Raw genomic sequence first — 15,746 nt, forward strand, 5'->3', positions numbered from 1 at the left:
TTAGAAATGGGAAGAAAAGGGAGAAAAGAAAGAAAAAGGTGAAAAGAAGGAAATAAGGAGAAAATAAGTAAAGGGAAAAATGGAAAATAAGGAAAGAAGAAAAAAGATAAAAAGAAGGGAACAGGAGGAAAAGAGGGGAAACAAGGAAAAAGGAGGAAATGTGGTAAAAAAGGAAAACATTTTAAAAAGGAAAAGGGGGGAAAGGAGGAAGAAAAAAAGGGGATAAAAAGAAAAAGGGGGAAGAAATGAAAAAAAGGGGGGGGGGGGGAAGGTGAGGCGGCGTGTAGGAAACGGGAAAATAAAAAATAAAACCTAAGCCCCAGGGAGTCGGGCGGGCAGAGGGAGTGGCCGTGCTCCGTGCACCCGGTATCGGGGTGGGCTTACGGCCCGGCGCACGCAGCCCGACGGTTCGAGGGGTCCCGGGGCCGGTGAGGGGGGCGGCGGGAGGTGCCTGCGGGGCCGGCAGGGGGCGCCGCGGTGTAACGGCAGGACCGGGGTTAGGGGGGAGGCGGTGGCGGTGGCAGCGGCAGCCGCACGGTGTCGGGTCCCGCCCCGCCGCTTCGCACCGCGGGCCTCGGCGGGCAGCGCGGTAGGGGGAGGAGGCGAGCGGGGCCGTCGGTACGCGTCGGGCAGCACCCCCTCCCCCCTCTCCTCCCACTCCCGCTCCGGTGCATCACTCCCCGACCCTCAACTTTCCGGTACCTGTTGCTGCCCGCACGCCGCCGGGCTTCCCCGCGGCGGCCGCCTAGTCCCCGGCATGCAGAGCTCTCGGGCGGCCCGCGGGCTGCTGCGGCGGCGGCGGGGCACGCCGTGATGGGCTGCCGGGAAGCGAGAACCGGACGGCGGCGGTGGCTGTGCCCGCGGCAGGCAGCCCCCAGCCAGCGGCTTCGGCAGCCCGGGCCGCCCATGCTCTGCTTCGCCTCGTCCCTCCGGGCACCCGCGCCGCTTCGCCGATGCCGTTCTCGGGAGAAGAGAGGAGCTTGCAAGGCATCTACAAGCCGGCGGGACCGGCGGAGGGCCGGGCGGGTGGCGGGGCGGCCGTCTGCACCGAGTGCTACACCAACCGCTCCTTCGTCTACGACGATGGCAGTGCCCACAGGTACCAGGTGGCGGGACGGGGGGTGTCTGGGTGCGGGAAGGTGTCCCCGGGTCTGCCTGTGCCGCTGTCGTGGTGAGCCTCGGGACTGGGGGACGGCAGAGTTCCTCTGTGCAGAACCGAGGGCAGCCCCTTCCCCTTCCCCCTCCGCCGGCCGCGTCCGAGGGGGCTGGGACCCCGCGGGGAGAACAGCTCGGCTGTGTGGATCATGCAGTGATTTGGAGGAGCTGCTTTATCTGAGCCCTGAAGCCACCCCAAAGCAAAAAGGCAACATTTACATAGGTGCGTAGCAGCCCATGCGCTGGCATTGGGCTGGTTTTGTGCCAAACTTAGGATGTCTAGTATGAGGGAGGGGCTGAAGTGAAGAGCTGCTCGAAGGGGATGACAGAGACCCAATGCCATTTTCCTTCCATGCCCATGCAGCAGCAGCAAATGTGTCTCCCACAAGGGACAAGCCTTGTGCTGAAATATCTGAGCTTCCTCTGACAATTTCTTTATGTTATCATTGCTCTGATTACATTTCCTAGCATGGCTCTCCTGAGTGTCACATGCATCAAATGTCAGCTGGAATGAGCAAATGAAGTGTGTGTATCAATTAATTCTTGGCAGATAACGACCTTAGCTGTGTTTGTGCCCTGGGCTGGTCAGCTGAGGTGTTCTATCTTGGCATTGGCTTACTATGATTTAGAGTAACCATTCTTTATTCCTAAAAGCCTAGGTGGAAAAAGAAGGAACATTCTATTTGGTGAACTTACAGTACCTTGCCACTGACCTGGTAATTGGTAAAATCCTTGGATATTGGTTTTTGGGATGAAGTCCCTCATGATTTCCCTTGCTATCCTCTGTGTCAGAGGCACAACATCCAATGTGGCCAAGGCATTGTGTTGCCTCAGGAACCAGGACTACCTATTTTGTGAGAACACCATTCAGCTGCCTTGGGCTGCTCAGGGAGGGCTCTGGAGCCACAGGCCCTTCACCAAATCCAATTGCCTCATTTTGCATCTGTACTTGATGTGTTTGCAGAAATGACATCCTTCAGGAGGTTATCAAACATGACTGTGAGACCAGGCCAGAGATGGCAGCTTGCAGTGGGTTTGGGCTCCAGCACTGTGGGAAAATGATGAGTTGCTCAGCATGCCCAGCAGTTATTGCTCCTTAGTATTTACACTGCAGTACTGCTCGGGGTCATTTATCCTCATCTTATGTGCAACAACAAAATGCTTATCCAAAGGTCTTCCCCTCTGTCTCTTTCAATCTGAATAGAAGAGCTTTGTTTTCTAATTATTATTATACAGCTCAATGTGTTTCTAACCCCTTCTGGCTCTAGAGAGGTTAAAATGCCATTGCTTTTTGTGGCTCATCTTGCCTTTGTGTTCATCCCCTTTGCTGCCCTTCCAGAGGTACTGAACAAGCTGGTTGGAGCCCTCAGGACTCGACAGCTTCGCCTGTGGCTGCCTGTTTGCCCAGCTCAGAGCAGCCTGGATATCTAATGAACTTTTCCAGTGCTTGTTCAGTTTTAGAAACAGAAAATGATTGTTGTAAAATGGCTAAAGAGGACTGTGCAGGAGCAGGCAGAGAAATAAGCACCATCTCCTGCATTAGAAGATCTCAGGAATCCACTCAGGAGCCCCCTGATTTCCCCTCTGCAGCTTGGACTGGGGGTGCTCATCCCCTTTCATCCCCATGTTTAACAACCTGCTGTTACTCAGCCTCAGCCTGCTACAAGAGTTTCTTCCTCACCTTCCATGGGTTTTACCTCTGTCCATTTGAAAGGGCCATGAAGGCAGCATCCTGCCTGTGTCTGACGTGGGCTTTGTGTGTGATGAGTGTGCGCTTCCCAGGGGGAGGGACCAGGGCTTGGGAGTCCTACACAGGCTCCTCAGCTTGTCTCCACTCTGTGCTCCCAAGTGTGTACTTTTAGGGGTAGGTGTGATGGCAGACAAGCAGACCTGTCACCAGAGGTGTGTGTGAAGGATGGGAAAGCCAGCATGTATCTGAGCAGCAAAGATGTGGAATGTGTTCAGTGTGCCTTCTGCCAAGTGTTCAAGGGGACTTTGGCTGTGCTGGCCCCATTCAAATAGTGGAAGCCTCAGTTATCTCCTTTTTTAGCAAACCTAGATTTGGATTAAAAGCAGTTGAAGAGAAATTCCAGCTTCTCAGTTGCCTGAGCATGGAGGTGTGTGTGTAGACATCTGTGTGCTTTCCCTGGCCCTCTTTGTAAGGTGACAACGGTCCTAAAAGTCCCAGAAAGCAAGGAGTTAACTGTAAAAGCACTCAAAAGTATGTTTGGAGAGCAAATACACATTTCTGGGCCCCAGAGGGTACAAATAACCTAAATTTTCCTTTCCTACCTCATGGGAAATCTGGTAAATGTTTGTGTAAGGAGCCAGCCTGTCATTTAGGGGAACAGAGGATTTCCTCTGGCCAGCCACTCCGCTTCCTCTGCCTTGCCCATGTAAGGGCACGCCGAAGAACAGTGATGGATGAGCAGCCATATGGAAGGGCTCACACAAAAATAACCTTCACAAACGAAGGGGCCTGTGGGAGAAGCAGGGAGACACGAGAGGAGGCTTGGGTTTGCCATCCACTACCTCCTGCCACCATGGCTTATTTAAGAAGAAAGAGGTGAAAGAAGGCGACATGCACAATGGCACCTGGAGAAGCTGTTTAGGAGGATCACATCTTGTTGTTAGACGTATGTGGCTTTTCTTGTGTGTCTTGTGTCTGTCTGCTAGCTTAGTGCTGCTGTTTATAATTGGAGCAAACAGTAGATGTTCTGTGCTGAGCAGGGTGGGTCCAGGTACCTTGAGATGGATTTGGGAGCAGGACATGGAGGGAAGGTGGGTCTCAGCTGGAGCAGCTGCTCCACTGCAAGTGCTTGAGAAGCTGAGGTTGGAGGCAGGAGAGCAGCAACCAAAGAGACCTGTTGGTAAGCAGATCTGAACATCCTTCTGCAGTGTCAGCTAGAAAGGGCTTGGATTATTTGGGCTTGGCTTATTTGGGCTGTGCTGTGGTGGGGTCTGTGCTCAGTCCCACCCATCTGGGCAGCCAGGTTATACTTCCTGGCCTTAGAAATGACAGCAAGATTTGGAGCAGTAACAGCAAAGTTAAAAACGCCTTATAGGCACTTTCTGCTGCTCTGGTCAAAACTTCTGAGTCCAAAGGCAGGTGTTTGCCTGCTGTCCTTGCTGAACTCGAAGTGAGAGGTGGGTTCTCAGAGCTGTGTCTATATGAGAGAGCTGATCTGGATCCTTGAGGGATATGAACACCAAAAAAAAAAAAAAAAAAAAAAAAAAAAAAGAAGCATTGATTCAGCTAGAGTCTCATCCAGACATGGGCTGGCTCTCCCACAGTTTCTCTTGGCACACTTCAGATGGACCAAATGGACTGTCTCAGTCTAGCACAAGGATGGTTCCTGCAGCTGAGTGCCTGTTGTTGTCTCTTTAGTGTTCCATTTGGTGGAAATGAATGGGAAGATGCTTCCTTTGGCAGAGCTTGTGCTGAACCAGACTCTGTAGATAATTAGTAACCAGTTCCTCCAGGCAAGATCAGTCGTTTATCAGCTTCCAAAAAGTCAGCCTGGTGGATTGCAACAACTGCTGCTCTGACTGCCAGTGGGGATCCTGGCCTCACTGTTCCAAGAGAAATTGCAATAGGAGCCACAAAACTGCAGGGCCAAGCACCTTGTATTTTCAGAGATAAGGAATTCTGCTCTTGTTTTCCTCAGCTGATTAGGAAAGGGAAGCATGCAGCTTTGTCATGAGTCTTGACAGGGTTGTTAGCAAGTTGTGCTGTGAAAACTGCTGCAGGAGAGTGTCCACCTGGGTCAGTGGGAAGAGGTTTTCAGGACCCACCCCTGCTTTTCAGTTTAAAAATTGACTTCTACCATTCTGAATGTCTTCCTTAGAAGGTGACGTTGGGTTCTGGCTTGTCTGTGTCACCCTTTGCTAGAGAACAGCAAAGTAGGTCACTGCCTATGCTCAAGGCTCTTTCTGCTTTGCAAAAATATTTACAGCATCTATTTGAATCCTCCCTGTTCTCCATCAGTGACCTTTTTCTGACCTCCCCTCCATGCCTGGTTCCCAAGTGCTGTATGCAATTTGTTTTGGAGCCTGTTAGCGTTTCTCTTGCATCCATGCCAAACTGTGCTGGAGTGTGGAACATCTCATTCATCCTTCTTATGAATAAAAACAGGCAATGAGCCATCCTGGGTCTGAGCACAGGTGCCTCTGGCCTGGTGTCCTCTGACAGGACAGCCCCTTCCCTGGGCTGTGCTGCTGCAGCCTGTTGGATTGGGATTCTCAGCTGGCAGTTGTACGTTGTGGTTGTGCTTTGAAGACCTGGCTGGATGCTTCCTCTTGGATTTGCCTAGTTCCTCTTGAACCCAGTGGTACTTTCTGCCTGTATGAGAGGATGTGACTTCTCTCATGCAGCTGCTCTTTGTGCAAACATGCTGCTTTTCCTTTGAGCCTGCTGCCCTCTGATTTCCCTGGGCTGCTGCAGCTCTTGTGATGTGCTTGCTCCCTGGTTGCCTGCTCTGATTTCACCTGCCTTTCATCATGTCTCTTTCCAGGCTAAAAACTCCTCCTGCTCTATTTAGTGTCTCCTTGAACAAAACACTTTATAACCCTGAAGTTATCCCTGTTGCCCTTCTCTGTGCCATATCAGCTCTGAAGAGGGGAACCAGAACTGTGTGTGGTTCCATGGTGGCTTTAGCTGAGCCTCTCCTAACACTTTGGGTTTTGACCACCACTGACAGTCAGCTGTTGGCATTTGTCTGCTGTGACTTTAGCTCTTTTCTGAGTGCTAATTTGCAGACCTTCTAGTGCCTGTGCAGGAAAGTGATTCCCCCCTCCACACTTCTGGATTTGTTGGCATTTATTGATGCTGATTTTTGGTTTATGTTTTATCACTGGGTCAGTCAGTGCTGCAAGCTCCTCCTGCAGCTGTTCACAGACAGGTTTAATTTGATCGTGGTGGATAATCTGGGGTCATCAGCATCACTTCTGAATCCGTGGAATAGCAGAGAGCCTTGTGGGATCCCTTGGGAGATATTTGCTTCAGCATTCTCCTGTTTGTCTCTTGTCTTCTAACCCAGGAGACATCCCCCTCTCCATCCTGCTGCATCCTGGTCTGGCAGGAGACAAGCTTGCCTCTTGGGGTTTTTTCTGTAAGTCTTTGTATCCTTGAACAGCGTGAAAAGACTTTTCCTCCTCCCACGTCTTGCTATTATTTTCTGCTTTCAATAGAAGGGAGTGTTCTGCAGTGGTCTGAAGTGTAGAGAAGTTTCTTCTCCATGCCTCATCCCTAGTGGCTCACAGCAGTCTGGGGCTGTGCAGAAAGGACAATTTTCCCAGCAGAGCATTAACAGCAATTAGCACTTTCCTGATATTGCAGCCTTTATTTTTATGGCATGAACCTGAAAAACTCTGGCCACTGGCAGGTTTGGTGGAGGGTGTAACAGCTTGGAGTGAGGGGGAGTAAGGCACTGCCAGGCTCGTGTGCAGTGGGATAAGCAGGTACCCTCCTGTGAATAATGATTCTGGAGAGCCATGAGCTCTGCCTTGGGAGCATCTCCTTGCTCACCCTGATGAGAACTAGGAAATAGGTAACATTGTCCTGCCTGTGATTGGTCATTAACTGAGATGAGGGTTTGGCTGGTTCCCAAGCTGGAGAGAGTGACATTGGTCCCAGGCAAGCTCCGTGTCAGAGGGAAAGGCCCGGGAAAAAAAAATTGGATTGGGCAACAGCAGGAGGGCAAAGGATTTGAAGTGTCACTTCAGCTCAGGGTGAGCTTTTCTGTCCCCTGGGTTGGAGGCAGGAGGCAGGAGGGCTGCTGCCACCTGGAGAAGGATGCACTGGCAGGAGCCAGACTGCCATGGAGCGATAGGATTCATAAGGACTACAAAGATTCCTCATGGGGGAATTCTAACTGGCCAAGAGCCACTTGGCTTTCTGGCCTTCCTCATGATGCCAGCTGTGGGAGCAGGGACCTGTGGGATAACTGAGGGGTCAGTCTGAGTGGTGAGTGGAGCTGCACTGGGGTTAGATACCTGATGTCTGTGAGCAGAGGAGGGGCTGAGGTGTAGAGACCTGCTGTAGTGTGGACAGGAATTACATTCCCCTTCTTCAGCAGGGAGTAGTGGAGGGTTGGCTGTTGGCTCCCAGAGCAGAGCTGAAGGCTGTGACAAGTCAGTTGCTCTGTTTTTAGTTTAATAATCTGTTTAGATTTAAGATTCTTCACGGTTGCTTGGCATGAATCATGAGCCTGGTGTTATCACTGTGTGCAACAGCACCCTGTCATTGAAGGCTGGGGGATTTCCCAGGGAAGCCTGATGTGCACAGCCTCTGAAATCCCCAACAGGTTTCATGTTGGCTGTGAGGGATCACTGCAGTGAGGGATCACTGCTCACTCCTTGAATCCCCTTTTTCTGGTCCTGTGCTGATGGCTCTCCCAGGCAGATGGTGTGCTCTGGTCCCTGGTGTTTGGCACAGCAGTGACCTGTGGGTGATAGATACTGCTCACAAAACTGAAAACCTGGAGAATTCAGTGGCATGTGGAAGCTGCTGGGCTTGGGAGCTGGAATTCAGGCTGGTTCCCTGCACTAGACACTGCAAACACTTTCTTCAGCTTTTTCTCTTGATACTGGTTGATATTGCCAAGCAAAGATGAGGAGATAAGTTCCTCATCCTTCCAGGAGGCTCTTTGAGAGAGGCTGAAGCCTGTTTGCTGCCAGGAGCTGGGGGATGTTTTTGGATTTGCAGTGATAGCTCCAATGTACTCTTGCAAAAGGACAGGGCTTGAGGTGGCTCTGGGGTGGCCCTTAATGCATACTGTGCTCCTTATCCTCCTTTCCACCAGCCCTTATCTCCCATGTCCAGCCTGTTCTTTGCCCCATTTGGTTGCAACTCTCTCACAAACCTCTACAAAAGGGAAGGATGGGACATGCAATGGCACAATTAAAATAGCAAGGGTTAAACTGGAAGCTTGGTGCTTGTGTGGAAAGAGCTCTGAAGGCTGCAGATGACCCTTCTGTCACCTTCCCACCATGGCACATACCTGTGCCTCTGCCAGAGGAACAGGAGTGCAGGGGCTGGGTGCTCAGGAAGGCCCTGGAATGAAGGCAGTGTGCTGCAGAATGAGTGGCATGTCAAGAAAGGAAACCTGGCTATGTGCTGCTGTTTTGCTTCACCAGTGTGGCAGCCCCAGCCCAGGCTTGAGGAGAGGGAGCTGATCCTCTCAGCCACCACTAATCAAGAGTTCCTGCCTCCATTATGCCAGCATTAACGAGGCTTTGCAGTCACCAGGGACATCAGCACGAACTTCTCTTCTGCTGGGACCCCCTCAGCACTGCCTTGCAGAATGCTCTTGAGGAGGGGTCTGGCTGCAGCTTGCTCTTCCCAACTTCTTCACCCTTGGCAAGGCCACCAATGGATAACAACAGCAACCATCCAGCCGCTGGGGCTGGATTTGACCAGGGCACTGCCTGCCTGTGCCACCTGTGTGCTCTGTGTGCTGTTGCTGGGATCAAAGAAGAGTGAAAAGGCTTCTCAGCAGGGCTTTGCTTTCTGTGAGCTTTACCTTGTTGTACAAAGTGTATGTGAGCATCAGGCCAGAAGGGAATGGGGAGACGTGGGGCTGAATTGCTAATACAGGGCTGTCTAATAAGAAAAATGGCTCTGGACCTGGAAGGTACAATTTTGACTTCTATCTTCAAGAAAATAACATTGCCAGCAGGGGGAAAGGCTTGTGGAGCTTTGCACTGACTCACGCTTCCTGTTCCTTTTCAATGAGAAATACACAAAATGCTAATTTTTCAGTGGGGCCTGTGGTGCTAAATTGCCTCTGCTTGTTGAAAGCGAAGAGATGGATGGATGGATTTGTCACAGGGCTCACTGCTTCTGTGGAAGTTTAGAGCAATAGCAGCCCCTGATGTGGACAGTTTGGCTGTCCATAGAGGTGCAAATTTGGATTTAAGTGTTTGATCTGGAAGACAGAGTGCTTGAAAGACTTCACAGAATCACAGAATGCCAGGTTGGAGGGGACCCCCAGGATCATCTGGCCCAACCTTTCCAAGTGAGGTGGCTCAGTACCCTGTCAAGCTGAATCTTAAAACAGTCATTGGACTACTTCCCTTAGGAGATGATTCCAATGTCTGACCTCATGGTGAAAAATTTTCATATGAAGTCCAACTGGAATCTCCTCAGGAGTAACTTGTACCCATTACCCCTTCTCTTTTCCATGTTAGTCCTTGAAACAAGTGAGTTTCCCATCTTCTTAGTAGCCACCCTTTATGTGTTGGTACTTAGAGATGTGATGCTGGCCTGGATTAACACAGCCCTGGGTTAGCACAGCCCACTCTCACAAGCCTCCATCTGTCCCCACACAGATGGGGGGGAAATTAACACACAACTCCCCCCTCCCTCCTGTGTTGAGATAAAGAGTTTTTCTGGGAATGATCCGGTGCAGAATTACCTGGGCCTATTTGCATGTTGCAATCTGAACTTCAAGCCCCATGATACTTTGCCCCAACCAGCAGTTTCATTTTGAAGCTGTTGTGATGGCAGCATGGAACTGAATATCATCAGCAGATTCAACTAACCCCATGACAGATGCTTAGGGACATGGTTTAGTGATGGACTCGGTGGTGCTGGTTTTCTGGTTGGATTCAATGATCTTCAAGGTCTTTTCCAAACTAAATAATTCTATGATTCATGTATTTTGTGTGTGTGTTCTGCAGCTGTTGTACCCACCAAACAGGACTTGGGGCAAAGCTGCTCAGAGTATCTGGAAATAATTACTGGGATGCCATGATGGGCCCATTCACATCCCTTGGAGCACTTTAAACTCTTTGAATCAAGAACTATTAAACCCACGACCATTGTACAAGTGACAAGAAGCTGAGAAAACAATTAAATGAAATGGAAGGCTTGTGGACACAGAAGTGTTAGTGAAGTAGAGAAAATGACCCTATTAAAGGAAATAGACCTCCCCCATCTTTCCCTGCTTCCCTTTTCCTGTACCAATTTCAGAGCATTAGTGCCTGGGGCTTTAGTGCTGGGCTGTTTAGCTCTTTTCCATACATTACCAGAAAGTAACTTTGTGAGTTTGATCTGTGGATTGCCATGCAGGTGTGGCAGGGACAGGCTCTGCTCATGCTGCTGGCGGCATTTCTGCTTCTTGTTGGTTATCTTTAAGGTTGGAAGTCATTCTGATTGCAACAATTTATCACTTGGTCTTGGGACTTATGCTGAGAAAATGGGAGAGGTGTTTTTAGTGTTGCATTTTTTGGGGAAAGAATCCTGCCACATAGCCTGGGTGTGTGTTTGTCCCCAGCATGGCCCCACTCAGGCGGCCACTCAGGCCACATCTTGATGCAGAAGATCCTCCTGTGTCTCTGTGGTTCCAGGACTGCTGATCTCTATAGATGACATCAATGAGTTACTGTATCACCTCTGGGAAGGGAGAAGGGATGGTGGGATAAGAATCTGGGGCTCTTCCTCCAAGAAGCTGGGACATAGCCAAGAGTGATGTTGGCTGGTGCTCACAGCGAGATGAGGAACACATGCTGCTGAGACAGTGGCAGGGAGAGCAGCTCTGTGCCTGAAATGAGCACCCCAACTCCTCCACAGGGACATCCTAACAGGGAAATCCTACCATGAAGGCCGCTGAGGTGTGGTTGGTGTCTGGGGAAGGGTGGTGCTGAGCCGGGGCATGAGGCATGCCCATCGTGGGACCTACCCTGCATGCGTGTTTGGCCACTCCTCTGCAGATCTGCTGCCTTCCTCCCCATGGTCTCTACCCTGCCTTCCATCGGGCTGTGCGATGCTGCCGTGCCAGCTCGCTGCCCCTCCGTGCCAAGAGCTCAGTGCCAACGCCCACAGCAGTCGTGTGTTGCCGGCACAGGTGGGGGGTGCTGCTTCCAGCCTGGCTCTGGAGACCGAGCATGCGTCTCCCCACGTGCTGGGGCCATTAGGAGACCCCACAGGGATGTCACTCAGAAGCAAAAAACAAAAAGAGAAGGGGAAACAACTGTAACCCGGTAACCATAAGAGTGTGGGAGGAGAGGCAAACAGAAGATGATTGCATGTATTTTAATAAATATAGCAAAAGAAAGGGCAGAATTTCCTGTGCAGCTTCGCTCATCGGAGATGCTCTCAGAGCCTCTCAGTGGCTGAGCTTCCATCTTCGTGCATGGACCAGAGATGCAGGGCCAGACTCCCAGCCATAGCTGGCAGGAAGGAGAGGACACAGCAAGGTCCTTGCTGTCCTGAGGCAGCCAGGCTCCAGGTGAGAATTGTCCTATCCCTTAAGTGCAATCTAGACACCATTGCCCTGTGATAGGTCTTGGCTGCTTTCCTTCATAAGACAGATGTTCCAGTTCCCTCATCATCCTTGTAGCCTCTGTTGGACTCTCTCTAGTATTTCCCCATCTCTCTTGAACTGGGGAGCCCAGGACTGGACAAGGAGGAAGCTTACTGAAGAAATCCAAGGTTGATGCATCCCTGAGACTCCTGCTAGAGCATGCTCCAAGAGGCAGCTCTGTTGGCTGAGCTGGGATGGTGATGGAGTCTAGCTGCAGTTTAATAGTAGGAGAGATCAATGGGAAGATCTGATTTGGTTCAGACTCAGCTTGATCCCAATTCCCATGTTCCCAAGAGGCTGAGCAGGAGGGTGTCCCCCTCCCAGCGTGCTGATTGCTGCCGGGGAGCTGGCCAAGCTGGGGGAGAGACGGTGTCGTAGCGAGAAAGTGGAATAGTGTTGAGGTTTCCATATGCTGATTGCAGCATGCAGTTTTAGTGGTACATGGTTCTGGAGGAAGGAAGGAAAAGGAAGATAAAAATAAAGCTGCAGTCCTGTATTTAGCTATAAACCACTCTGGGATATATTTTTTTTTCCAGTAGTATTTGAAGACTATGCAATAAACAACTTGTTCATGATTTTTTCATTTTATACCACTACTGCTTTGAAGAAGTAGCTGAGTTGCTGTGGCATTTTTATAGCTCAGAATCCCAATGTTTGGGCGGAGAAGAGGGTTGCAAATCCTCTGTGCCAGTGTCAGGAGATCTGTGAGCACTGCAGGAGCACTTTTTTTCTAAGACTCTCATGTGCAACATATCTTAAAGTCCCTGGGTAATTGATGAAGACATCTCTATCAAATAGATTCCTTATCTCTCTTAATGAACTTTTTGTCTTACTGAACTTTTTTGTCTTACTGATTTCTCTTAAAGACCATATTTTGAATCAGTTCATCCAGAATAAACAAATGTGCCAAATCTTTAAAATTCTGAATGACTTCATATGCAAGAATAAGAGATAATATATTCAAAATGTAGCTGCTGCCGCAGCAGGAGAAGAGATTCAGATGCAAATACAAAGCAGAAATTGTGTTTCCACAGATACTGGTATAATTGGATTTTACTACAATTTCTTAATGCTAATAAAGGACAGTGGTAAATATTTGCTTTGTTTCCTGAATCTGACACATTGCCTGAGGCCAAAAGAGGAGGATTAATTTGGTTTGAAAGAATTGTGTAGAGTTTAAAAAAAAACCCAACACATCCAAGCCCCAAAGACAAGTGTTTGACATTTGAGGAGGGTGGTTTGGTATAGATATGAATGTCCTTGACTTTTGGTGGGTGCAGGGCTATGGTGGTCCTGCCTGCCTGCACCTCAGGCTGTGGGAGCTGTGAGGAATGTAGGACAGGGTGGCAGCTCTGTGTAAAGGTGCCCTTTCCACATGGCAGTCAGTGTGTCCGTGGCTGTGCATCCGTAGCACTTGGTCTTTCCTCCAGGAGAGGAAACAATGTGCTGCTTTAAACAGGCCCTTCATAATCAACGGAGATCACTGTGTGTGGCAGAGTCCTTCAAATGCAGTTCTAATGCCCATGTTTGGAGTTAGACACCTGAAATTATGTGTTATAATACAAGAATGGATGAATGGATGATCTTTAAAATTTATCTTTTTATCTTCCTGAAAGTCCAGTTTTATGATGCTTTCCTGGCCTCTCAGCAGCAAGAAATCCCAGCTGGGCTAGAACTTTGCTGGAGCTGGCCTGGAGAAAGTGTGCTTTTGGAGTAGTTTATCATAGTTAAGCTCTAAGAGGAAAGATTTAATTGTGGCTTTTTCCTTTGTGATTAGATGAAGGTTAGATCCTCCTTTGCGATGTGAGTTAAAGGTGGTCAGCTAACTTTTGTGCTTATAGCACTTGATCCAGAGGGAGTCCTTGAGTTGACAGGAGTTTGGCTTGATTTCTCTTAAAGACCATGTTTTGGATCAATGTGTATTGTAGAGTAACATCCCTGATGCCCAAGGCCCTGCACAGATGTGTGCAGTGTGCATATGGCAGCTAAAAAGAATTGAAAAGCTCTGAGGGTACAGAATTAAGTGGTGAATAACATCAGTGAGAAACATCTGAAGTGCTGAGAGTGAGCTGCTTTGTCTTCTGGGGCTGTGTTCAGCAGAAATTTTGCATGCTGGTTGCTCTTCCAGAAACTCAGGAACAGCAGCTGAACAGGACTTTGGAGCCTGGTCAGCTGGGAACTTATTTAGTGGGGCTTGAGTTGTTAAAGGTAGAAGATGATCTGAGGAGCCTCAGATCACATCTCTGCAGCCAGCAACAAAAGCCCTACATGTCCACTTATTGCCAAGTTAGTATTCAGCTGTTTGAAGCTCTCTCTTTTTTTTTTTTTTTTTTTTTCTGCATATAGCTTATGCAGTATGTACTGGAGGCAAAGCTGTGGGAAGGTGGCAGGAGTGGGTTGGAGAGGGTTTGGGTGAGACCCTTGGAAGTACATCTGACAGGAGTTGGAGCCTTTCAGCTATTTGCCTGATTCACACTCCAAAGTTACATGTGAGGGACAAAGAACCATCTCGTTGCAGACGCACGTCTCCCCTTCCAGGATTTCCCTATCCTTCCCACTTTCCACAGAAGGTCTGTGAAACTGGAGTTCTTTTCATGGCACAGATAAATTCCACTGATGAAGCCAAAACTCAAAGGATCAGGAGCTTTGATCTTTGTGTGTCTGCACACTGGCTTTAGGGCATTGAATGCCTTTGTTGCCTTGCAAAGGGAAGTTTTAGCTTAACTCTGATTTGCTGAAATTAGTAACTCTAACTGGCATGGGACAGCAATACCATACCTGTGTTCTGGTTGGTAAATGTTGTTTGAAAAAGGAGACCAAAGACAAGCTCTTAACCCTCTGAAATGTTAATCTGAGAGCTGGTTGAGTTTCATCTCCTTTCTGTGTGGCAGGGCAGACTGCATGGAGCAGGCTGTACATTGCTGTCTTTGAGTTATTACCTTGGGTCTCTCCCAGGCGTCGCGATCCCCCCACCCTTGCTCAGAGGCATCAGCATGCCAAGGGATGGGTGATACATCCTCCTGGCCACGACACTTGGCAGCTGGACAGACGACTGACTCATCAATGTTCACGGTTTCTCATTTAATACCAGGACTGTTCAGATGATTTAAGAACTGGCAGGCCGGAGGGGAGGTTGTGCTTTTGCCTCTAGCACAGCTGTGGAGCCGTCGCCTCGTTTGCCTCCCATCCACACTTCTCCTTGCGGAGGGAGGCTGGGGGTGGATCTGGGTTTGGTTCTCAGCTGTGGATCTATCTTGCGAGCGGTTTTCTTTCCTGCTGCTGATTGGGCTGTTCCATTGGCTCCTCTTGCTCTCTGTTGTTTGCCTGCTGAGGAACAAATGTCCTGTGCGCAGCGGGCTGCGGGGCGCTCCGGGGGACCGGGCTCTGCGCCGTGCCCACCCCGCCGGCCCCTCACCTGAGGCTGGCTGAGTCCTCGGCTACTCATGCCCCCGGGGGGAGCTCTCTGCAGTGGGGGCACCGCCGCCTGCCCCGCAATGTAATTGCATTTGGGGGGCTGCCAGCCTCTCCCGGTGCGGGGGGCGGCGGTGCGGGGCGGCAGCGGCCGGTGCGTGCCGGGGTGCGGGTTGTGCGGGGCCGGCCCCAGAAGGAGGTGCCGAGGCGGGGGCGGACGGCAGGGGCGGGCAGGGCAAGGAAGGGCGTCCCCCCTGTCCCTGTTTTATCCCCCCACACACCATTGCCACTGCCCCCTTCTTTCCCTCAGGCTCTCGTCGCCCGGCGGCTGCGGCGGCGGGGACGGTGGCGGGAGCCGCAAGAGCGGGGTCATTCTGGACATCGCCGCCTTGAAGATGACGGAGCTGGAGTCCGAAGTGCTGCCTTTGCCGCCCCGGTACCGCTTCCGCGATCTGCTGCTGGGGGACCAGTCCTTCCAGAGCGACGACAGGTTCGGGGGCACTAAAGGGACACACCCCACCCTCCCCAACACATCCTCCGCGAGTGGGGTAGGGAGGGAGACGCATACCCGGGACAGGCAGTCCCCGGGGTTGGGAACACACAGAGCTTGGGTGGAGGACACATACCTGGGGTTGGGGACACATACCTGGGACCCCCACTCTGCTGGGAGGCGGGGGGGGGTCCGCGCCTGGGGTGGGTGCGGATGCGGAGCTGTACGCGGTGCTGAAGCCCGGCCGGCGCGGAGCTGTCTGCGGTGCTGATCCCGCCGGCGCGGAGCTCTCCGCGGTGCTGGCAGCCGGCTCGCACCGTAGCGGCCCCGGCGGGCCGGGCTCAGTGCATGCACAGAGCGACCGGAGGGCATCGGGATGCAGG

The 15,746-nt window shown here is 50.9% G+C and overlaps 1 protein-coding gene across 3 annotated transcripts in view; it reads left to right on the plus strand.

Annotated features, from left to right (window-relative positions):
- Window positions 1-953: 953 nt before the first annotated feature.
- The window catches only part of KCNT1 (potassium sodium-activated channel subfamily T member 1), a 94,542-nt gene continuing 79,749 nt past the window's right edge, over window positions 954-15,746 (plus strand). For 2 of the 3 annotated variants that reach the window (XM_054393362.1, XM_054393363.1), the window contains exon 1: window positions 15,269-15,363. In XM_054393362.1, the coding sequence (XP_054249337.1) occupies window positions 15,269-15,363 (95 nt within the window). Of the gene's footprint in view, window positions 1,100-15,183; window positions 15,364-15,746 lie in introns of those variants that run through there. The other variant, XM_054393361.1, reaches the window with a different exon arrangement.

Source organism: Indicator indicator, chromosome 28 (assembly GCF_027791375.1).
Source record: "Indicator indicator isolate 239-I01 chromosome 28, UM_Iind_1.1, whole genome shotgun sequence".
Lineage (NCBI taxonomy): Eukaryota > Metazoa > Chordata > Aves > Piciformes > Indicatoridae > Indicator > Indicator indicator.